The 25941-nt window shown below is 33.2% G+C and overlaps 1 protein-coding gene across 1 annotated transcript in view; it reads right to left on the reverse strand.

Moving 5' to 3' along the window:
- The window catches only part of NCAM2 (neural cell adhesion molecule 2), a 285546-nt gene that overhangs the window by 55445 nt on the left and 204160 nt on the right, over nt 1-25941 (reverse strand). The window contains exon 14 of the mRNA XM_051984853.1: nt 19602-19723. Coding sequence (XP_051840813.1) covers nt 19602-19723 — 122 coding nt within the window. The remainder of the gene's footprint in view (nt 1-19601; nt 19724-25941) is intronic.

A 25941-nucleotide genomic window follows, 5' to 3' on the forward strand; every position in this document is an offset into this window, starting at 1 on the left:
TTTTAGGGGGCAATATACTATGAGGATTCATTCATGATACATTTGAGGTATCTCTTTTTCAGACTGAAATTTTCTGTTGAGATCTAGTGGAAAACAATGCACAGAAACACTTAGGACAATTTGAATTTCTTTCTTCTTTTTACTAATGTAACTGTTGCACACATGTGAACAAAAGAAAAAGTATGGAATAATTATTAGAGGGCAAGATGTGAAGCCAGGAAGATGTATGATCAATTACTGCTTCTAAAAGTAGGTGTATGAACATGGGTAAGTCATTTAACCTCTCTGATCTTCATTTTTCTCATATGTAAAATGGGAGTAGTAATTCTGGAGATAGTCAAGAATATCTAGCTTCAAATTTCATCTCTGACACATAATGGCTATACGACTTTTGGCAAGTAACTTAAACTTTCAGTAACCCAGGCTACTTTCTATGACCATAGGGAATTTCCTGATAGGAAGTTTCCTTTACCAAAGAAATAACAGATCTGAAGTAAATCTATAGCAAGGTCCTTCTCCCCCACCCCTGATATGATGATCAAATGAATCGTTCATGATTTTATTACTACTGCAACTTGCTATAAAAAGTACTTGGGTATCATTCACACACATTAATTTCATCACTACTCTTCATTCACACTGGGTAAAGAGAGGCTAGATGAATAAGTAAATATGTAGTCTGTGCCTATGATATCACTTTTTTCATCTCTGTGGAGATCTAAAATGTTTTCTATATAAGAAGAAACATCAAAATTAGAAACTAACCATGGAAAATGAGACTTCTAGGATTCTCCCTAGATCAGAGAGAAGACACTGGAAACTTTCCTGACCCAACTGTGCTCAGGGGCAGTATGACAGCCACTAGGACAAAAAGAAGGTAACTTGTATTTTTCAGCGCTCTCTCTATGCTTTCTGTATTCCTTCCTCCAGTCTTGCCGTTGGGATTTTGATGAGTGAAGAGAGACTAGAGATTAAATAGATATTTTGCTCACTACCATTCAGAAGTTATGGTGCCATTAAAATAGGTCACTTTGAAAGGTAGTTGTGGCAGGTTCTAAACAGTCAGGATAGCTTGTGCTTTTGAAGAAAAGATAGTAACTGAGAATTGTATAAAGGAATGAAATCATCAGTTGCTAAAATCATGTGTCAGGAATATTTACAAAATCTAGAGCATTATGGGAGTGGGTAAGGTACTGAGAAAGAGTTTGCTAAACCATCCAAATTTAGCTATACCATTCAGTAGAAAGGAGAAAAATCCCCTCAACTTCTGATACAAGTGGATAACTTACTCCATTACTCCATATACTAGTAGCTTGATGGCAGACAAGATCAGACAGATAAAGAAAGAAAAGTCTGTGAGGAAATAGTAACTATTCAATATCATACAACTAACGAATACTGTAGGAAACAGGAAATAGTTGATTTGTGGGTAATAACTAAAAAGAATGAGAATATTGAGAATGAATTGGATGTCCAAATTGGAAAAATTCGCTTCTACTAATGCCCAAACATCTTTTCATGTATGAGCAATAGATCATACTGACATAGAGAAAATAGAGAAATAGAACCATGGACAAATTTGTTTCACATGGATGAAGATCCTCTGGATCATAGGAGTCTAAGGTAAGAGCATCTTTAGCAGAGTACAGATGAAGGGGAATAACTTTTGCTGTTACCATCATTCAGAAGAATATTCAAATGTAGTGATGCACTGAGAAGTGAATGATGAATTGAGTTGGTGGAAGCTGCCACCTTAAAGGATAACTTCTGGGACCAGGAATCAAGACAATTCTTGACCCTATAAACATTGTTTGACCTTATTCATTGTAATCCAGATAGGAGGTACAGTAGATAAACATATCACTGGGTTTGCAGTTTAACCTCTTTCTATTTCAAGTTGCTCAACTATGAAAGGAGGATAATAACAGCACCTACTCTCACAAGGTTGTTGTGAGGATCAAATGAAATTATAATTATAAATCCTTAGTACAAAACCTGGAACACACTACTCTGTCATGTTTATTTCTTTCTTTTCCCACCCCTTCAAGATCTTAAAGATCCTATGCAGAAAATACATAGTGCAGTACTATGCTGAATAGTAGATCTCAAGTGACTGTTGTACTTAATAATTTTATTTTAAAATTATTTCATCAAATAAAATTCAAGCTATTTTATTTTTTAAAAATTAATTTTTATTTTTTTAATCAGTAAAATTTTGATACCCCCATACCTCCCACTGAGAATAAAAGAAAAATAAAAACCCCTTTACAAACATTTTTAGTCAAACAAAACAATGCACATTAACCATGTCAAAAAGATATACATATATTTACATATATGTGCGTGTGTGTGTGTATGCACACACACATATATAGCTATCTCATTTTTCACAGCGAATTTTCATTTTTCCAACAGGAGGTGAGTAGCATGCTTCATCATTATTGCTCTGAAATTCTGGTTGGTGATTACATGGATCAGAGTTTCTAAGTCTTTCAAAATTGTTTTTCTTTATAATGATGTTGTAACGGTACAAATTGTTCTAATTCTGTTCACTGCATTCTATATCAATTCATATATGGCTTCTTGTCTTTTTCTGAAATCATCTTCATCATTTATCATAGCATAGTAATATTTGATCTATTCTCCAATTGCTTCTTCAGATTTCAATTCTTTGAATTTTTTTGGTACATCTTAGTTTGTTTTGTTTAGGATTAACCTCTTCCTTAATCTACTTTCCCTCTTATTTCCTTGAATTAAATGCACTTCTGTACTGAATTCATGTAAGCATGTGTGTATACATATATATGTATGTGTATATTTATGCATATATTCATATCCATCCATTATCTATCTATCTATCTATCTATCTATCTATCTATCTATCTATCTATCTATTCTTCCTTCAGCCAGTCATCCAGTTCAGATAAGATAAAGGTCATATGCTCCCTGCCACCTCCCTTTACTTCCTATTTGGATATATTTCTACTTAAGAGTCCCAATTAAGAATACATGAGATAATTACCCCCCATCTTTGTTTACTTTCTTCAAATAGTGTATTCCTCCTCTTCCCTCTTTCTATTGTCCCAGGTCTTCTTTTACTAGTCTCCCTTTTTTACCTCTGATGATAGTGTTAGAGAGATCACAAATATCATTCTATAATGAAAGCAGTTTATCTTTGTTTAGTACCTTGTTATTCATTCATATTTATATGCCTGTATTTCTCTTCATTACAGGTTTTAACTTCAAACTTTCTATACAGTTCCAGTTTTTTCATCAGGATTATCTTCTATTTTATTAAAGGTCCTTCCTTCTTCCTCTTTCTTCACCTGCACTATGATTATACTCAGCTTTTCTGGATAAATTATTCTTATTATAAGCTTAAATCTTTATTTTCTGGAATAAGCTCTCCACTCTTTTACAATAGTGGCAGCTAAATTCTGTATGATCCTACTATGATTCTTCTGTACTGAATTATTTCCTTCTGATGCTTGTAGTATTTTTTCCTATGACCTGGGAGCTCTGGATTGTGAGAATTTTCATTTGAGGATTTCTTTCAGGAAATGATCACTGAATCTTTTTCCATTTTCATGTTCCATTTTCATTCCATTTCATGAATTCTTAGAGATCTAGGCAGTTTCTCTTATTCTGAGAAATAAAAGTACTCTTTTATTTGGTCATGGATTTCAAGTAATCCATTGATTCTTAAATTTTTTTCTTCAATCTGTTTTCTAGGCCGGTTGCTTTTTCTATGAGATATTTTATATTTCCTTCTTTTTTCAGTCTTTTGACTTTGTTTTAGTATTTCTTGTTATCTAATGATGTCATTTGCTTTTATTAGATCCATTTTAATTTTCAGGGAGTTTTTGGCTTGGGCAATATTTTTTATCTCTTGTGCCAAATTGTTACTTCTCTTTCCAAGTCTTTCTTCCATAGCTCTTATTTATTTTCCATTTTTTGTAGTAATATCATTTCATTCATAGAAAATATAATTTCTAACACTTTAAAAGTTTTTTGTTTTATCTTTTTAAAGAACTTTCTTTGAAAGACAACAATACAAGTTGCATTTTCTTTGAGGCACAGCTTATAGATGTTTTGGAATCATTCTCTTCTGGATTTGTGTACTGAGCAACTATGAATTATTTCTAATAGCTTTTTAATAGAATCTCTGGGGTTCTCTAGGTATACCATCATATCATCTGCAAAGAGTGATAGTTTGGTTTCCTCATTGCCTACTCTAATTCCTTTAATATCTTTCTCGACTCTTATTGCCGAGGCTAGTGTTTCTAATACGATATTAAATAATAATGGTGATAGTGGGCAACCTTGCTTCACTCCAGATCTTACTGGGAAAGGTTCCAGTTTTTCCCCATTGCATATGATGCTTACTGACGGTTTTAAATATATGCTCCTGACTATTTTAAGGAAAAGTCCATTTATTCCTATGCTCTCAAGTGTTTTTATTAGGAATGGATGTTGAATTTTATCAAATGCTTTTTCTGCATCTATTGAGATGATCATATGGTTTTTGTTTGTTTGGTTATTGATATAGTCAATTATGCTAATAGTTTTCCTAATATTGAACCAGCCCTGCATTCCTGGTATAAATCCTACTTGGTCATAGTGTATTATCCTGGGGATGATTTTCTGTAATCTTTTTGCTAATATTTTATTTAAGATTTTAGCATCAATATTCATTAGGGAGATTGGCCTATAATTTTCTTTCTCTGTTTTCAGTCTACCTGGTTTAGGTATCAGTACCATGTCTGTGTCATAAAAGGAGTTTGGTAGGACTCCTTCAATCCCTATTTTTTCAAATAGTTTATTTAGCATTGGAGTTAATTGTTCTTTAAATGTTTGGTAGAATTCACATGTAAATCCATCTGGTCCTGGGGATTTTTTCTTAGGGAGTTGATTGATAGTTTGTTCTATTTCTTTTTCTGAGATGGGACTATTTAGGATATTTACTTCTTCCTCTGTTAGTTTGGGCAAGCTATATTTTTGGAGGTATTTTTCTATTTCATTTAAATTGTCTGTCCTGAGCAACTATGTAGACACAATAGATTATTGTGATGGGATTCTTTTTTGTTGTTGTTGTTCATTCTTCTAGTCAACTTTCTGATTCTGGTCTTTATATTAGGACTGACCTCTAAGCACTTCTGGAAGGAAGATCTGGTCTGATGCTGTGACTGCTTTCTTAGACTACAGTGTTATGTTATTCTAGACATTCAAGACAGAACAGACGGGCTTCCTGAAAGCTTTTGGTATTCCCAATATACCAAGGGTAAAGTGAAATATGATTGATATCTTCTGATCTAAGTGCCGCAAGCCTGATTTGGTTTGGAACTAAACCTGCTATTAGTCACTATTAGCTGGCTGGAAAATTTTGCTGATTTCAGAACAACAAAACTATAGACTTCCCTCTGGTCTTGGATTCCTACCCCGGTTATTTCTCTACAGATTTCAGATTAGGCTAGATGCTGGAAGTGAGACTCTGCTTGGTTCTTGGGGTTCAAGCCACGCTGTTGCTTCTTGCTTCTGGACTTGCTCCTTGCTCAATGCACAGGTCGGTGCCCACAACTACTTTTCACCCCAAAATGCCATCTCAGATGTATGCCTCTTCCTCATTCTGATTTAGACCTGTGACTCAGAACTGAGTAGTGGGAGACAAAACTGTCTTTTCCCATACTCCAGAAAGAAGTTGAGATGCTTTAATATGGGGAGTCAGCAGGAAAGTGAACATCATGGGTCTGATATATTCAGATCCAGTAACTACCTCTGGAATATCACTGCAAGAATCAACTTCTACCTATTTTAATTATTAGTTGGATACTGTAAGCAGTAAGACTGAGATTCAATATACATATACTTTAGCTATTTATACAGCCTAAGTAAAAGCTTATAGGAAGATGAAGAGTAAGTATTTGCAAAGAATAAACCAAGAGCAGTGGCTCTATGACTTGGAATTAGATCATAAGAATTCTGACTTTGGTGACATATCATTTTTTTTAAATGGAGGGATTAAGGAAAAGTTCAGCATGAAGACAAGTATCTTCTCATTGTAACACTGCATCATGGGAGGCACCCAAGGAATAATTTGCAGAATCTATATCATTTTTTCAAGAGCAGCCTAGGAAGATTCTGCTATATATGTTAGAGGACTTCAGAAATCATCTGAAAGATCTTCTAGGCAATGGTATCATCCAAGTAGCATATACTTATTGTGTACAATGGGAGTAGAAAAAAATGAGGAAAGATGAATGTGTGTAGGCTACCAGAACTGGCACAAAGTAATTAAAATAGCCAGGAGCTCAAGATTTACTGGATTATCTGCTAGATAGCAAGTAGTTCCTAATACTGATTTCTGTATGAATAGTATCAAATTCTTATGGCAGAGAAAAAGAAAAAGCATGAAACATTCATTTACTCAGCTAAATTTTTACCAGCTTAAAATGTCTCAATTTTAGAGGCTCCCAAAACATCTTGGGACATCTTGTACTTTTTAAAAGTTAATGGAGAAAGTAGGGATGTGAATTACATAGAATTGTTTGTGTACTTAGATAATGCCATTTTCTTTGGAATGATCCTGGAAGTACATGAAAAAAGACTGATAAAAGTCCTGGACCTGCTAGAAGAAGCTTATATTAGAAGTTATTAAATGACAGATTCTACAGAACTTCTGTCAAGTATGTAGATCACAAAATATCAGCAATATGTAGGTACTGAATTCTCAGTTGGCCATATTCTAGTATTTGCTAACAAATCTGTAAACAACAATGTTGCTATTGCTAATCCTATGAATTTAAATTCTAATTAAATTAATTTCTGATTAAACTTTTAACTTATAGATATTTAACTGAAAAGAACTGGAAGAAGAACAAAAAAGGTCCCTGAACCCTCAGAAACTATTTGGAGACCACTGGACTGACAGATATAAACAAATATTTGTAAAGATTCAGTCAACTATTTCACATGTGCACCAATGTGAACATCCTTTGTACAGATACTAGTACTCCTATACTAAGAAAATGATCATCATCATGTGAAAGTGACGGAAACCATTTATATTTTCCCACAGGGAATTTATGAATAATGAGATTCACCATCCCATAAATACTCTTGAGTTTTTGTCTCTGAAAATCACAAAAAATTTCAAAGACAATGTGTATGGAGCTAATTACCTAGAATGGAATAATAACGATTCAATAATTAATATTTTAATTTTTAGAGCTAAGTAGCAATGCTAGTTAACATTATCTGAAATTCATTCGTGGATTACTCTTATCAGCTATCTGCTTTTTTCTTCCTTGTGTGCTGCTAAGTAGAAATGGAGAAAATGCAAACTGTTATTGACTAAGTAGGTCCACTATATGCTTCCTAGATGAGCTTACAAATCATGAATATATACAGTGGATAGAGTGCTAAACTTGGTCAGGAAGTAAGGAAAATCTGAATTTAAATCTGGCCTCAGACACTTACTAACTGTATAACCCTGGCAAAACATAGCCTTTATTTGCCTTAATCCAGTGGTTCTCAAACTTTTATTTTCAGTATCTTTATCCTATTAAAAATTACTGATCTCTCCAAAGTGTTTTTGTTTATCTGGATTATATTTATAGACATTTACCCATATTAGAAATAAAAACTATTTTTGAATTTGTAGACCCTCTAAAAGGGTTTCAGAGATCCCCAGGATTCACAAGACCATACTTTGAGAACCACTGCCTTAATCCATTGGAGAAGGAAATGGCAAACCACTCCAAAGTCTTTGACATGCACCAAGAAGAAAACACCAAGACAGGATAGGCCACAGGGTCTTGAAGAATCTGACACAACTCTAAGGCCCTCTCTGATTGATTATCACACCATAGCAGCTGTCCCACACCTTTTCCTTTTTCTTAAAATACTTCACTGTAAAGACCTCACCTCATATTTTGCCAAGAAAATTGAGGCTGTTTCAATGGACTCCCTCTTCTCTCCCTTTCCTCATCTCACATTTCTCTTGATGTTATCCTCTGCTATCTCTTCCTTCATAACACGAAGAGGTACCCTTTGTCACCAAGTCCAACCCCTCAATATTTATTCTTGATCCCAAGAATGAAACAGCATTTATTAGCCACATGCTCCATGGCTGATCACTGTGCTAAGCCCTGAGAATACAAAGAGAAAATGCAAGATGGTCCCTCCTCTCAAGGAATTCACAATCAATTTGAAGGAGACAGCACAAATAATACAGTTTAAGTACAGGACACATAGAAAAGTTCTGAAAGTAATAAAGGTGATATTAGTATATCTGATCATAGTGTTGGGGTGGAGGTATGTGTCTGTTGGTGTATCACCAAGATTGATGGTACCTGATCACAAGGCTATAGGACACAGTAACATAGCAAATAGTGAGGTATGACAGTTTTCCATCTTGTTAGCAAGACTAGTTAATAAGACCTATTTCATCAAAACAGTATAAGAAGCCATTGGCCCAGGTGGCTGGGAAAGTAGGACAATGAGGAAGCAAGAAGAAAGTCCACATCTTCAATCTTGGCCAGCAAAAGCTTGCCACTTTGATCCTTCCTCTCATCTTCACTCACTCTCTCTTTGTTCTTTCCCTACTTCCTACAAACTAGCCCAAACATCCTTATCCTAACAACAACAACAATAACCCTCATTAGATCTTACTAGCTCTACTGGCTGCCATTTTAATTCTTCTTAGAAAAATTCCTTGAAAAAGCTTCTACTTCTCTTTATTAGTAGAATCAGTGCTTCTACTTATCTTTATTTTCACTCTCTGTTAAACACCCTGCATTCTAGCCTCTGTCTTTATCACTCTACTGAAACGGATTCTTCCACTAATCTTAATTGTCAACTCTAAATGCAGTAATCAACGCTGCTGATCACTCTGTTGGTATCTGTTAGGAAGGGTGAGAATACATCTATAGAAACCTGGTAGTGACAGCAATACTGTCTCCTTGATCCCAAGGATGTCAGATTAGTTTATCCTTAAAAACAGCATTAGAACAATCTTCAGGACTTAATTATATTAGGGAATTAATTAGAGATTTGGGATATTGGCAATACTTCCTAATCACTTGGATACAAAATAGGCTTGAGGAACTCTGAGAGTTTTTTTGATGCTTGTTTGGTAGAATGGTGATTCAGATGGATTGTTCACTTACTCACTGAAGGTTGGTCACTTACTCCAAGAGCAAACGATTGCAAAGCCTAGATTTTCCTTTTCTGCTTATTCCTTACACACCATAGAGGGCAGCAGAGAAACAGGCTCCAATGGGAGACCTCAAACTCTTTCACAGTATAGATAATGCTAAAAGGCAATTTAGAGATTTGTCAATTAAGGGATCAGTAGAGGGAGAGGATGCAGTGGACAAAGAACTGACCCTAAAATTAAGAGGACCCGAGTTCAAATTTGAATTTAGACACTTAATAGCTGTGTGATTCTGGGTAAGTCACCTAATCCCAACAGTCTTCACGAGAAAAAAAAAAAAGAGCTCATTGGAGAGAGCAGTTTTAGCACAAGGATAAAGACAGAAGCCAGACTTTAGAGTATTTAGCAGAGAGTGAGAATATAATAAGTAGAAGCACTATTATAGATAGCTTTTTCAAAGAATTTTTTCTAAGAAAGTTAAGAGAAATCTAGGATGGCAGCCAGTAAAGATAGTAGGAGCTAGTGAGAGTAGATTTTTTGTTTGTTTTTGTGGTGTGTTTTTTAAAAGGATAAGGATGCCTGGACTAGTTTTCAGACTGAAGGGAAACTCAGAAAGACGAATGAAGATCAGAGAGAGGATCATAGAGGCAGGCTTCTGTTGGAGAAAACTGGAAAGGAAAATTGTCCCTCCATCCCAGACCACCCATACCCCACTTAGGGTGGGCTCTTAACACTGCTTTGATGAATCATGTCTCAACAACTACAAGTAATGCACCAGTAGCGGAAATCTTTCTGCTATCTAACTTTCTAGCTGCTATTGTTACATAATTCTGTCAGATTTGGGTTTTCTACGACTTGCTAAGTCTCTTTTTTTAAATTCAATTTTATTTTATTTTCAAGTCTGAATTTTCTTCCTCTTGATTCTCCATATCCCTCTATCTCCAGGCAAAAAATCCCAAACATAGTTAATAAGCAAAACAAATTCTAGCATTATCCATGTATAAAAATATATGCCTCAATCTGTATTTGTAATGCCGGAGAAACTGAGGCAGGAGAGAGATTAGAGAGTTTTTAATATTTTATTAGTGGGAGAGTAAGATTGACTGGATAGGACTCTCGTCTCAAATTATCCAGTCAGACAGAGATAAAGATATACTGGGACCAAGGAATCCATGTTGGTCCCAGGGCTGGAGGAGACTGTCATCCCAAAGAATCCAGCATCCAGCATCCAGCCGCCAGCTGCCAGCCTCCAGCAATGAATGGAGGAACCCCAACTTCTTAAATACCTTTTCTCTAAACAAAGGAAGGGGTAAGAAGTGAGGGAAAACTCTTATCAGGATGGGAGAGGCCACCAATTCTAAAACCCCAGAGACAGGATGTCTGAATACAAAGAAGTAAAGATATCAGTGAGGTATTTTGGAATATTTTAGACGGATATTGTAAATTCTTGAGGACACAAAAGAGTCAGGAGGTCTACTCTCTTGTTTATCTTGCTAATTTATAACCTTAGAGCAAATAATCCTCAATCTTACTGGGTCAGAGGGGGATTTACAATTAAAGGGATTGAGACAGAACAGTTAAAGAAACTGAGACAAGGGAAACTAGTGCAGGGAAACTGAGGCAGGACAGTTAAAGAGAACTGTGGCATAACATATTGAGTTCTCTATCTGGATAAGGGTAGAATGTTTCATCATGAGTCCTGTAGAGACACAGACACACAGACACACAGACACACAGACACACACACACACACACACACACACACACACACTGGTCATTGTGCTGATTAGGGATCTTCAGTATTTCCAAGTTGTTTGTCCCTAATATTGTTACTCTATAAGCAATATTTTCCTAGTTCTGCTCCCTTCATTTTGCATCAATTCATACAAGTCTTTCATGTATCTTTGAAACGATCTTCATTATTTTTGTAGCATGAGAGTATTTCATCACATTGATGTAACATACATTGTTTAGTTATTACCAAACTGATAAATGTCCAATTCTTTGCCACCACAAAAGAGCTAATTTGTATTTATATTTTTTTGGTACACATGAGTAAAGGATATGTTATAATATCTTTATGGGAATACTTCCAAATTGCTTTCTAGAAAGGCAGAACTGGTTTACAATTCTACCAGTTTAGTTTGCCAATGTACTTATTTTCCTATAGTTCCCTCCAAAATTTGTCATTTTCCTTTGTTCTCAACTTGATTAATCTGATGAATGTTAGGTGATATCTCAAAGTGATTTTAATTTGCATTTCTCTTAATTCTTAGTGATTTAAAGCATTTAAAAATATGACTATTGATATCTTGGATTTCTTTCTCGGAAAAATGGCTCTTATTTTTATAGATTTGAATTATTTTCAAATACATTATAGAAATGAGGCCTTTATCAAAGAAATTTGGTACAAAGATTTTTTTCCTCTAAGTTTTTTGCTTGCTTCTCATCTAATTTTAGCTACATTGATTTTATTTGTGCAAAAAACTTAAATTTTGTGTAATCAAAATTGTCTATTTTACTTCTTCATTGTACCTAAGAACTTCTTGTTTGCTCATAAACTCTTCCCCTAACTATGGATCTAATAGGTAATTTGTTCTATGCTCAATTATTATTATTATTATTATTATTATTATTATCTCTATGTCTAAAATACCCATTTAGAACTTTCTCTTCTCTCTGTTTTCCAGTCCTATTTGAGTTTGTTTTCCTTTGGAATATTCCTTCCCTTGATAAATGCTCCCTATTATTCTTCCAATATGTTTCATTTCCTGCTTTCCTGTAGGGCAAAATGTATTTTTTTTTTTAATCTAACTCTGTGTTTTTCCCTCCTTTGATTAGTTTAGATGAGAGTGAGCTTTAAAAGTCACCTGACCCCTATTTCTACTCTTTGTATAGACCTGTTTCTCCACCTCAATTATAAGAGAATTTCCCCATTTTTCCATTCCTTTTCCATCTTCTCAGTATATTCTTTTCCTTCTCCCTTTCCATTCTCCTTTTAAGGTAATAAAAATATAACATTATTACCTGCTCACCTCTTAATTATACTCTTTCATGGATCCCTGGTGACAATATGAGAGGCTATATATCTCCCCAGATAAGAATTTAAGCAATTTATCCTTGTGCAATCCCTTATGAATGATCATTCATGTTTATCTTTTTATACTTTTCAACTTCTGTTTCTATTGAACTCTGAATTCATCGGGAATACTTGCAAGTCTTTTACTTCATTAAAATTTCTATTTCCTACTTTTACCCCCCTCTCCCCCCCAGAAAATTTATATTCAGAATAAGTTATTTTTGCATATTAGTCTAGGTTTTTTTGCTTTCTGTAATATTGTCTCTTGGTAGCTATTAAATCTTATATAATTTTGGCTGTGGCTCCTTGATACTTGAATTCTTTCTTTCTGGCAACTTGAAGGTATTTCTTCTTTTGACTAGGAAGTTCTGGATTTTGGCTATAACATTCCTAGGAGTTTCCATTTTGAGTGTTCTTTTAGGAAGCAACTGGTGGCTTTTTTCCATTTCTATCTTGCTCTCCTCTTTTAAGGAATCTGGAAGATTTTGTAATTTGTTTCAAAATTATGATGCCTAGGCTTTTGGTTTTAGTCATGGATTTTAGGTAGTCCAGTGATTATTAAATTATCTTGTCTGTTTTTCAGGTCAGTTGTTTTTGCTATGAGATATCGTCCATTTTCTTCTCCTCTATCCTCCACCCCATCTTCTGACTTTGTTTTAACATTTCTTATTGTCTCATAGACTCTCATAGCTTCGATTTGATCAATTCTAATTTTAGGAGTGTATACTGAGGCAAACAGAATTGAGTGATTTGTGATTTGCCTAGGGACACACAGCAAATAAATGTCTGAGGCTAGATTCAGACTCAGGAAGAGTCTTCCTCATTCTACAATGGGCACTGTATCCACTGTGCTATCAGGCTGTCCCTAAAAATGTCATTTTTAGCTCTTTTATTATTGCTTTATTTCTTTCAGAAAACTGAACTGGATGTATGTCCAAGCTACATTTTTTCTTTGAAGTTTTTGCTTATATTTAAAACTGTTCTGGAGTCATTCTTTTCTTGGTTTGTGTCTTGAACTTCTCTCACAATAACTCTTTATGGTGGGATTTTTTTTTTCCTTGTTCTCATTTTCCCACCTTATTCCTTATCTTTGTACTTTGTTATGGCTAGGCTTTAGGTACTTCATGTATGTGAGACAATATCTATGCTAAGCTTCCATTCTTTTGGGTCTTCCTGCTGCATTTTTGGGGTACTATGTTTTGTGTTAATCCAGAATATCAGGGACAGCTCAGGCTGGAAGCAGCAAATTTTCAGTGCCCCAAAGTGATGTTTCACGGTGTAGTTTCTGCTCATTCCCTTCATGGTCTGAGCTTTACAAGTTCTTATCCCAGATGCTGGGAGGTTCCACAAGTTTAGCACCAATGAATTACAGACTCCCTTTTGAACTGGAATTCCTTCCCTGGTTTTTTCATTTCAGGTTCAGCCTAGGCTGAAGGCCAAGTTCCTGTTTCTTTATGCTTGAATGTAAAAATTCATTTTAATACAAAAAAGATTTTCTTTTCTCTCTCTCATTCATCAAGTTACTCTCATATATAAAAGTACATCACTTCGCAACTTTTATAATGTGATATATACCCTTTTTATTTATGTAAATGTCTGCCCCTTCTGGGAACTATACTTCTCCCAACTTAACTGAAAACTGTATTCTTTTATATGCTGATTTTAGCAGTTTCTCTCAAACAAAGTTCTTTTAATCTTTCTAGTAGCCTAACTGTTCATATCTTAAAGGAATACATTCTTAAAAGAAATGGAGAAAAATGAGAACTAAAAGAGTAGAGAGTCATAAAAACCAAGACTGCAGAGAAAATTCATGAGAAAGTGTTCCACAGTGTTAAGTGCTGCAAAGTGGACAAAAAGGATGGGGACTGAGAAGAGGTTGTTAAAGTAGAAAATTTAGAAATACTGAGTTTAAAGGTGCTAGAACTAATAAATGAATATAAAATTTAATATGTAAGAACAAATATCATACTATCTGAATATTTATAGAAAAACTGATCAAATTGGAGCGATAAATAATAAATCTACAATAGCAGTGCACTTCAAACCCTTCCAGACCTAAATAAATCTAATCCAAGATAAAAGAAGATAGAAGTTAAGCATGCCTAAATATAACTTTAGAAAAATTGTAGATGACAGATCTCTGGTGATTACTAAATTGAAATAGAAAGGAATTATATACCTCTTATTTTGTGAGTCACTTAAAAAAAAACATCAAAAATGTAGTAAAACAGAACTAATAAGACTGAAATAAAATTATATTAAATAAAGGGCCCTTGAAACGAGAATTTAAATACAACTGAGACTAAATTACATAATTCTAAAGAAATGGTGAGAGTCAAAGAAGAAACTATGGAAACAAAAGAAAATTTAATCAAAGAAAAATTATAACATGCAAAACTTTGGGAGATACAGCTAAAACAGTTCCTGGTAAAATATTTATATTTCTAAAAACTTTCATGAAAAAATGAAAGAGAAATCAATGGCTTAGATACACAAATTAAAAAAAAAAAAAACTGAACAAGCACAAATTCAAATCCTTTTAACCAAACAACAAAGTAGAAGTTCTGAATACTTAAGAAATTAATGACAACAAAAACAAACAAAAAAACCCAGTGAATTTATAAATGCTAATAAAAGCTAGCATTCACATAGTACTTGAAGTGCTTTATAAATATCTCATTTTATTCTTTTTAAGAATTAAGTGTTAAAATAAAACTGGGAACTATTCAAAAAAACTAATTAAATGAAGTTAACTAAACTAAGCTTAAAAAAAAAAATACCAAACAGTTCACATCAAAAATGAAAAAGAATTCATTATCATTGAAGAGGAAGTAAAGTATCAGAAATATGTTGTTTAACTATATACTAACAAAACTGATAACTTAGGAGAAATATATACTTACAGAAATATCAAATAACCAAATTAACAGAAGAAATAAACCATTTAAATAACTACATATATAAAAAAAGAAACTTAAAAAGTTATAAACTCCTAAATAATTACGATCAGGACTTACAAATAAATTCTATCATTTGAAGAACAAATTAATTATAATATTATAAAACTGTATAAACTATTACTATATGTAATAACAAAAAAAAAGACATCCAATCTCTTTTTCTCATATAAATTTGACCTTGATACCTAAGCTAAGGAAAGATAAAGCAGAAAATGAAACTATCAATATCCTTAACAGCAATGAAAAAAAATCAAATAGAATATAACATATTGGAAAGATTATACTCTCTGACCAGGTTAGAGTTATATCAAGAAGGCAGAACTAGTTCAACATAATGGATATTATAAATATAATTAAATTATTAAAATGTAAATAATAAATACCACAATTATATTAGTGGATATGGAAAAGACTTTTGACAAATATAATACCTATTTTATTAATAACCTAGAAAAATGAGTTATAAAAGAATCCTTACTATTGGAAATAATATCTAAAACCAAATAAAATAGATAATGGAAAAGGTTATAGACTTTGCAATAAAATCAAACATAAAGCAAAGATTCTCATTAACATCTCTACAATTTAACATGTTATATATTCCTAGTTATAGGAATAAGACTAGAAAGAGAAATTGAAGAAATAAGTATAGGCAAAGAAGAAGTAAAATTATTAATTTTTTTCAGATGATATGATAATCATTTAGGAGAAAAGGGTCAATAAAAATTAAATGAAACAATTAGAAACTTCACCAAAGTGTCAACATACAAAATAAATCTACATAAGTCATCAGCATCCCCGTGTGATACCAACAAAACCCAGCAGGAAGATCTAGAAAGAGAAAATCCATTAAAAATAATTATAGAAGTTAAAAATAAATATTTGGGAGTGTATCTACCAAGATGGACAATAGGAAGTATATGTATCCAATTATAAAATATACTAACTGGAGAAATATTCATTGCTCATGGTTAATCCAAGGCAATAAAAATAATAAATAATTACAATACTACTTAAATTCCGTGCCATACCAATTAAACTATCAAAAACTTATTTTAAGGATTTAGAAAAAAAGAAAAATTTTTTGGAATAACAAAAGGTCATAAATTTCAAGTATAGCGATTTAAAAGGTGGGAAGGGACTTTATCTCAAAATATACTATGAAACAGTAACTGGTGAAATGATGAAAATGATTTAAAAAAATGTTGATCAGTGGAACAGAATAGGGACACATCATACAAAGGCAAATGGATATTCTATCCTAGTATTTGAAAACCCCAAAACCCCAGTTACTTGAATAAGGACTGTGACAAAAACTACTAGGAAAACTGGAAAACATTTTGGCAGAAATGTAGTACAGACCTACATCTCACATATACTATGATGATCTCCAAATGGACATATGACTTATGACATAAGATATAAGGTCAAATTTAAAGAGTTGAAGATGAAACATAGCATCTACCTCTTCTCATAGAAATGATAAATCTTAAATGCAGGTTGAGATGTAGATTTCTCTGAATTATACCTGTTTGTTGTGAGGGTTTTATTATTTTTTTTAAATTGTTCACTGGGGAGGGAGGCAAGTAGGCAAAAATAATAAATGTAAAAATTATTTTTTAAAATAGATCATTGAAAACTTTGGAGAGAAGAGTTTTTGTTGAATGATGAAGTTGGAAACCAGAGTATAGAAAATTTAGAAGAATGAGAAAAATAGGAAGCAGCAGCACCAGTTGTAGAATACTTTTAAAAGAAGTTGAACTGAGAAGGAGAAAAAAGATATATAGTTGGCAGACATGTTAAGATTTACCAGTATAAAGCTGAAGATTGTTCATATTCAAATTTTCCTTAATTCTCTCAAATTTTTCCTCTCAAATCAAATCTTGGAACTCTTGTTTTGTTTTGAAGAACGGTTTACTTGGCAAAATGGGAAACTATTTCTAAATCTTGCAGATTCAATTCTGATCAGAGAAATAAAGTATGATATTGAATCATGATAAAGAAATAATATTGAATCAGTAAAGAAATGTTCAATTCTGTGATATGCTAGGTTAACTATTTATTAATTGGAGTTGGCAAAAGAAAAGAAAGAGGGGGGAATTTAAAAAATAAATTAATGATAATTTACACTGAAACAATACAGATTTGAAGATCAATTAAAGGCATTGAGAGGTTTACAAAAGTATTCTTAAATGTAGACAATTTTAAAAGTACCTCAGATTTGATTCCTAAACAGAAGGAATTTGAACTAGTGATTTTTTTTACCCAAATAGGGACATCACAAGATTATCATCTTTTCCAACCATCAGAATTTCCAGGATAGGCCAGAAAGAAAAAAACAGAATTTCAGGAAGTTTTTTTAATTTATCGAGATAAGGAAATAAAATTATTGTTGTTGCTATTTAGTTGTTTTTCAGTTGTCTGATACTTTGTAACACAATTTTTTTTTTTTGGTGAAAATACTAGAAATGTTTGACATTCCTTCTCTAGCTCACTTTTCAGATGAATCAAATAGTGTAAATTGACTTGGATAGAGTCACTAGCTAGTAAGCGTTTGAGGCCAAATTTGAATTTAGGAAGATGAGTCTTTCTGACTTCAGGCCTGGTACTCTATCCACTGCAACAACTAGTTGCTTAGAAAGACTACAAGCTTGTAAAGCTGTGAACTACACTTAAGACAACTACATTTTCAGGAAGTTGGAATAATGAGATTATTCATGTTTTCTAAGTTGGATTTCACAAATCTCAAAAAAATTCTTGTGGATGTAGAGAAATAACTAGAATCATGTAACAAGGTTTAAAATTGAGTGATTTGAAATGTGGATTTACATTGGGATTCATAAATTAACTGGGGAAATTATTATTTGAGCACGGCTGAAGTGTGCTTTGAATGGTACCTGTTGGCAATACACTTTTGTAGCTATGACAGCAAAAGGGATAACTGCTCTACATTGATTTCTGAATGCAACTAGTGTGTTACCAAAACTGATAAATGAATGAAACTTTTTTCTATATGTCTGATTTGGAGATTTATTTAACTGGTTTAATATTACTTGACAAGCAATAAGTTTTTACTTATGCTTCATATTTTAATTTTGTCATATTGTTTTATGTTATGCTTATAGTTTCTTGCTTTGTGACTTTAGGAAATCACTGTAGAAAAGTACTACTGATTTGAAGGAAGATACCTAGAGTGAGAAGCATTTGTATTATTAGATCAACCACCCTTTTGATTTGTATGCTGTGATTTTTACAACTCTGAACTAATACTTATTATTAGACACATTTGTCTGAAAGACAGTGTTCTAGTTAAAAATTGTCTAATTTATTGAAATGGGCATAATCTGGTTTGTCAAAGTAACACTGGTACCCCAAGGAAGTATCTATGTCTCTGGGAACCTTTGTGTGAATTTACTGGAACCTCTGGATTTTCTGTCTTGATTAGATCAAAAAAAAAAAATCATCAGCTTTGTGAAAGAACTTATAGGAAAGTGAATGTAAATTGGATTGTAAGACCAGAGAAAATTAGGACATTTTTACAGAGGTACTAAAACCCTTCCCCCAACATTAACACACAAACTAGTTTGTCTAGAGTATAAAAATTTTTCATATGGTGAATTGTTTGATTATGGAATATATGGAAAGTCACTGAATAAACTGACTCATTTAGTATTTATTAGTTAAGTTTGGATGAACAAATTAAAGTTTAAAAGTTTTCACTTCTGTGAAAAGCATTCAAGCCAACTGTAACCACAGCCTTTTGGGATTTGCATGTATTCACTCTATGTGTAAAATCTGACAACTATTTTCTTACTTTCGAATTTCCCTTTAAGTATCTCTCCTGCTTCTGAAATGCCCAGTGCTTTCATCTTATCAAAAACTCTGACTATTTTTCAAGTTCCAAACTTTCCCTTCCTTTTCCTGCCCTCCAAACTCTGCCAAACATCCATTCAAGTGTAGCTGATATATCAGCTCAGTGATTATTTGCTTTAAGTTGTTTCTAATGAGGTGTGAATAAATCATTTAGTTTAACTTTCCAAGGGTCTTCTTTATTTTAAAAAAAGGAGTCTGTAAAGCCAAAATGAATCTTTAATTGATAGAATGTGTGAAGTACCTCTTTGTATCTACTTCTCAACACTGATGTGTAGAAATGATTAAATGCCCAGCATATAACGCTAAATTATCATTTCAGTAATGTGTTTAGACATTGTCTAGACAGATTCTTACAGTTTTCAAAAACCTAGAATAATAAATTTCAGTTAGAAAAATTTACATTTGAATTCATATAATTTTTTATTGTTTCTAAACTTGGAAAATGTTCAAAATTCAAAAGTGTGTTGACTTAGATTTAACGAATCTCAGTAAAAATTTTAAAAGAGACACTGAATATAATGAATTGAGTACTTACACTTCTATATTTCACAATATATTCCAAAATGGGTGCCCCTCCGTCATCTTGTTTCATTATGCTAAGTTTAAAACTCTTTCCATTGCTAGGCTGTCCATGGATTGATGGAGGACTTGGTTCACCTAAACATAAAATATAGCATGTTTGAAATTTATTTTCTTAATGATAATTAATATTAGTTTCTCTTGGTAATGTTTGTTAATTTTATTATGATAGAATGAAACATAGCACAGTTGAAATTTATCTGGTGATACTTGTTTCTTAATGATAATTGATAATAATTTCTCTTGGTAATGTTTTGAATAATTTCCAGAAGTTTGGGTATTATTAATTTTATTATGGTAAAGGTCTGGACCAGGAATTGAAGAACAATGTTAGTCTGAATTCTGCCACTAATTAGGCCATATGACCTTGAGCAGATTTTCTAACATTTCTAAGCTTCAGTTTTTTCATCTGGAAAAGAACAGTTACCCTGCTGATCTAACAGGATTGTAGAGAATGAAATAACTTTCAAAACTGTAAGATGTAATGTAAATATAATATGTTAATATTGACAAGAATCCTTTTTAAAGGCAAATTCAAATTCAAACATGTTAAAAAATTATATGTGTAATAACAATAATAATAACAATATCATATAATGGAAAGAGTGCTATTTCTAGATTTAGAGGATCTATGTTCAAACCATACTACTGATGCTTATTGCTTTTGTGATCTTGGACAAGTCAGGTTTCTTCAAATACTAGCTTTATGATCGTTGTGAGCACAAGCTTGTTCACAGCACATTTACCTACTGATTTAAGATTTGCAATTTTTATCCTGTTTTACATACATGATCTCATCTGAACTTCATAATAACCCTGTGAATAGATGTTATTATCATTTTTATTTTATAGATGACGAAATTGAGACTCAGGGAGGACTATTATCACTAGAAGTTATCTGGGACAGGAGTTGAAGGCTGAGTCTCCGAGTATGAATTCTATCCACTTTGCCAGTTATATAACTAGCATGATTATAATGTTATAAAAGATAATTATCTAGTAATCAGTTGTCTATTCATAACAGATTTCATTTGACAAAAAAATCTTGAAGGTATTTTGTAGCATCTTATTTTATAACAATTCAACATTTTTCCAATTTAATTAAAACATTAGCCTTTGGTGCTATTTATCACATATGGAAATTGTATTGCAAAAATGACATTTATGAAGCTATTTCAAGCAAAATAGATCTTTTAAGAATTTTGTATTCATAGGACACTCAGGATACTTGAAAACCTAGGTAGATGCTTGCTATATCATTTAATTGATGTTCAGACATGCTGTACCACCCCTCTGGCTTTGATTCTTCCAATCTTCTAAAAAAGCAATGCATTATAAAGATTTAAAATATTATACATTGTGAGCAGAAGTTTCTGGCTTGTTCAGAATAATGTAAAAGAGATATGCATAATGAAGCAATGTGATACATGGATTGCATATCCATTAGGATGAAGCAAATAGGAGATCTTAAATCTTATTAACACATTTTTTTCTGATATTAATGGTTGAATTTTTAAAAATGTTAGACCAATTTAGTTTTTAAAAAGAGAAAAGCCGATTGAGCTATGAAAATAGAATCTTAGAATGTAAAAAGAGGGCTTGTTAAATGTTAGACAGCTTGGAGATCATCTTTCACACCTCACATACTTACTGAATGAACTAATTTAATCCAATTATAGATGAAAAACTGGGGCCCAAAGAGGCTGAATTATACTCCTGGAATCTGTAAAAACCAGGTCTAGAACCTAGGTTTATTAAATCCCAATTCTGTACTCTTTCTACTACACAGTAAAGACTTACCAATTAAAAGTCTGTAGGAGAGATCTGATTATGAGCCCCCAGATTAATGGATTTCCCTTTAGTCCACCTGATGAAATTACATAAAGTAACAGGCAAATAACAGAGATAACAAGGCTTTAAAGCCTTAAATGAAGTGCACAATGGCATCTACATTTTGTTATCTATTTACTAGGTGTGAAGTTTTTCTTCTGATTGGCCAAATCCTCTGATAATCAAAACATTCTCTGTAGTGTCACAAATAAACAACCTGGTGTGGAGTAGGCCCAAGGATAATTTGCAGTGTGGGGAAGGGGTTCAGAGCAACATGAGGACACTGTGAATAGGGAAATAACAAGAGCTTGCAGTACCAGAAATGTGAATCATCTTGGCCAAATGTATCCCTTAAGCATGTGCCTCTCTACCATATGTGTACGTATCCACTCTTCCCACTGATATTATATATAGATACTTGTGTGAATGTATAATGTAGGCTTATAGGGGGAATGTTTTGTAGCTATTATTCTTAAAATGCTATCCTAGCAAATGACCTTGCTTTGAGCTGTGTCAAGTTGACAATTAAAGGTAGATGCACCAATGAGGCTTTGTGAGCAAAAGTATTTTGAACCTAGGAGGAGCAACTTCTTTGGGGACAAACTTGTGATTGTGTAGGGAAGTGCTTCATTATGAAAGTACTCCTGGATATATTTAGGACTCTTTATACGTTTATAGATTTCTACTAGAAGGACTGTCCAACTGGAATCTCTTCTCTGTATGTGATATCCTAGTTTTGAAAATAACAATTGGTGACATTTCAGGTCCCCTATGTTTCAGGGACCCAGAGGCATTTTCACTTAAGACAGTTTGGCTTCTCATCTGAAGATGAGGGGAAGACTCATAGTCAACTCCAATGCTGTCTCTCTCTCTCTTTTGAGAGGTTTGCTTGGACTGGACTCTCCCTCTGAAGTTCAATTTCCTTTTTTTTTTAAAAAAAATTGTCTTTAGGCAAACTTTTTTGTATCTACTAGTATGATCTTAGGCCCTTATGGAAATTTGTTAATTTTCAGATTGTCCAAGAGTTGGTGGCAGGATTAATAAATATTTATTAAGTGTCTAATATGTGCTAGTCACTGTGCTAAGTGCTGGATATACAAGGAAAGGCAAAGAAATTCACAATCTAATGGGAATAAGATGACATGTTAAAAAGAAGGGGTAAGGATACATTATCTGGCATAGAGCATGATGAAGTCCTGTATCCAGGGAGGATAATGATCTTAAGAGGTAAGTTTCAGAATTGATTTTTATCTTGCAGAATGAGGAATTTCTATACATTATGAAGCAACTGGGAAAGAAATGATAAGGTGAATTTCCAGAGAGACCTCCTTATATGGTGTAGAATCCAGGAAGGAAGCCTCCAATGTCCACATTTAACTCTCTCCAAACAGAGCAGGAGGGTCCCAAAGTTTGTAAGGTGTGTGTGAGGACTGGTTTCCAGAGCTAATTTTATCTTGTAGAATGAGTTTCTGCAAATAATTAAGCTCAGGAAAGCAGATAGATGGGAAATGAAGTCCAAGAACTGTGTCATATGGACTTTGTTGAAACTCTTTAAAGCAAGACTTTTTTTGGGGGGGCGGGGAAGGCACTTGATAGGATTATATTTGATATTCCCCAACTCATAAGAGACCTGTCCAGAATAAAGATGGACAAATGTATTGAACAATGTTTAAATTTACAGCCAAGCTATAAAAGAATTATTTCCCTCTAGCTTACTTGACAATGAATTAAATGAATTGCAAAGAAATGTTTATATTTTGTTAGGTCTTTAGAAATACGAAGAAATTTCTTTAAATGGGAAGTTAGTCATTAACTGGCTAAAGGATCAACTATATCAATTCAAAAAGCAAGACGCACACTCTGAAGGATCACTTGAAAGAGAGAAGAAAGTCATCCAGGGAGGAAGAACTCAATCCTTGAGAGAAAACATTTTTTTCACTCAGGAGGAAGAAAAGACGATGTAGAGGTAGAAGAGGGGGAAAAGAAGGAAAAGGTGCAAGAGAAGCAGGGGAATTTCCTTTTCTCCACTTCCCCATTGGCTTACCTGAGTAAGCCTATCTGCCTAACAGCAAACATTTCCTTTCTTACCAGGTAGGCCCAGTGATCGAAGGCATAAGATGGAGGAGCTGGGTGAATAACAGCATTAGCCTTGGAATTGTGCTAGCTACAAGGAAGAATTTGTCCATGGGACCCAAATGAATGACTTGTCTGACTGTGCTGCAAGGAAACAGCATGAGCACATCGTAAGAAGAGAAAGGATATTAGGGCCTCAAAATATCCTTTGATAGGAATAAAAGTGGGAGTCATCTTATTTACCATTCAGCATCAGGAAGAAATGAGTTCAAATTTCACTTTAGAAATTTTATTGGGCAAGCCATTTAACTTCTTTGTGAATTAGTGCTTCTTCTATAAAATAAAGGGATTGGGCTTAATAGTCTCTAAAGTTCTTATTAGCAAGAGACTCTTGAAATACTTTCAGGGAATGCTCCAGACATGTTTCACTTCATTCCTGAATTTCTGGTTATTTTTCTTATAGCCTGACTAACTGCCTTTTGGAGAAACTTCTGCCTTGTTGTCCTCACTCTCCTGATTGGTAACTGAGTCTCCAGAGCTACTATTTCAATAAAAACCTCACACTTACTTCATTCCCAACTCTCTGGCCATCTTCTCTACAATCTTGCTAATTATTTTGCTCTTGCCTCGTTTCAAACATTATCCACCCCTACCTCCCAATTCCCCAGTTCTAGAGTTCTGGAATATGATTACATTTTTGCTGTCATTGTCCCTGGATAGACTGTGTCAAATTATTCTCCTTTGGTTTTCTGGTTTCCCTCTTACCACTTCTCTAATTTTCTGGGCCCAAGTGCCCCTGTCTGGACATCACTTCTCTTTATGTGTTATCTACCTGTTAGAATCAAACTTCTTAAGGACAAGGACTTTTTTTATTCCAAGAATTTATCATGGTACTTGGTAACAGATATAGTTTAAAAACTCTCCCAATGTACATAGATACATTTAAATTTAATCTGTGTTATTAGCATTTTTCTTCATGACTTTCTTAAATCTAGAAATCAACAAAACAACAAAATTAGCCCTAATTGGCATTTGCCAATTGTGTTCACACTGAAAATTTAACAATTGGCTCTCAGGAGCCAGTTGGAGCTACCTCCAGCATATTCTTGAGTGTGTCTTTATCTATTATGTCCGTTCTTCCCAGGGATGCCCATGTAATTGGGAAAGAGTACCAAAATTATGGGGGAAATATTTTGTGGTTTATAATCTTACGCTGACATTTCAAGAAATGACTTTACTTTGAGATAATTGTGTCCTCTGACTATTAAAGCCAAATGTTCCTGAAATGTTTTAAGCTAGTCTTAGAAGTGGGGATCTGAATGGGGTGTGTCAAAATTGATGAACTGGGGGGTAGTTGCCCCTCCTCACCCCTACTTCAGGAAACTAGATGATTAGCATCTCAATTGCGTCCTCACTTTTTACTGAAGAACTTCACATATTATAAAGGGGTAGACAAATCTAATCACTTCTTTTTTCTTTAAAGTCTTAGCACTTTCCTCTTTGTTATCTGACCCTTACCGTTGGCAATTTCCTCATGTGAGCTAAGGGGAAATCAATTGATCAGGGTTGTCCTAAAAAACTTCCCTTTTCCCCCCACTACATCTATAAGTAATATGGTAATAAAGATTATTTTTAAATGTTTGTAAAATGGTTAATGAATCCATTTGGAAACAAAAATGAATTATAACAGGAATTATATAGTCTTCAGAGAAGTTTAAATTAAAATATAAATTTAAGATGGCATATTATTGTAAATATTTTAGATGAAAGTACTTTTATAAGTTTCCTAAAAATAATTTCTTATAAATTTTAGAGTGGTTAAAAAAATTTGAAAGAGAAACCTAAAGAAACTTAAAAAAGAATTACATACTTCAGAGTTCATGCAATTTAGCAGCAATTCTAAAGTTAGTGTCTTGCTCATTTTATAAGTATTCAATTCACAATAATAGGATTTCTTTGAGATAGGAACTATAATTCATTTTAAAAGCCTAATTTATCATGTATATTTAGCTTATTCATAGCTAATGATCCACTATTTGAACTGTCAACAATATTTATGTAACAATGACTGAATAGAAAAAGAATTGTAGAACCAATAAAAGTTTTATCAGAAAAAATGAATTAAAACCAAAAGGAAGTAATATCAAGTGATAATCTCAACTTAATTTTTAGATGTAATTAAATGCAAAATATTTTAATTTATGGTATAAAAGAATACATGTTATTTATGTACTCTAAATATTTTTGATTATATATACAAATGGTGAGGAATAAAGATTTGGACAATAAAAACCATGGACAATATGACAAATTTTAAAAGATTCATGAAAGTTAAATCTCCTCTAAATTAAGCTTTATTTTAAACTTTATTTACTACATGCTTACAGTGATGA

The sequence above is a fragment of the Antechinus flavipes genome, chromosome 3 (assembly GCF_016432865.1).
Source record: "Antechinus flavipes isolate AdamAnt ecotype Samford, QLD, Australia chromosome 3, AdamAnt_v2, whole genome shotgun sequence".
Classification (NCBI taxonomy): Eukaryota; Metazoa; Chordata; class Mammalia; order Dasyuromorphia; family Dasyuridae; genus Antechinus; species Antechinus flavipes.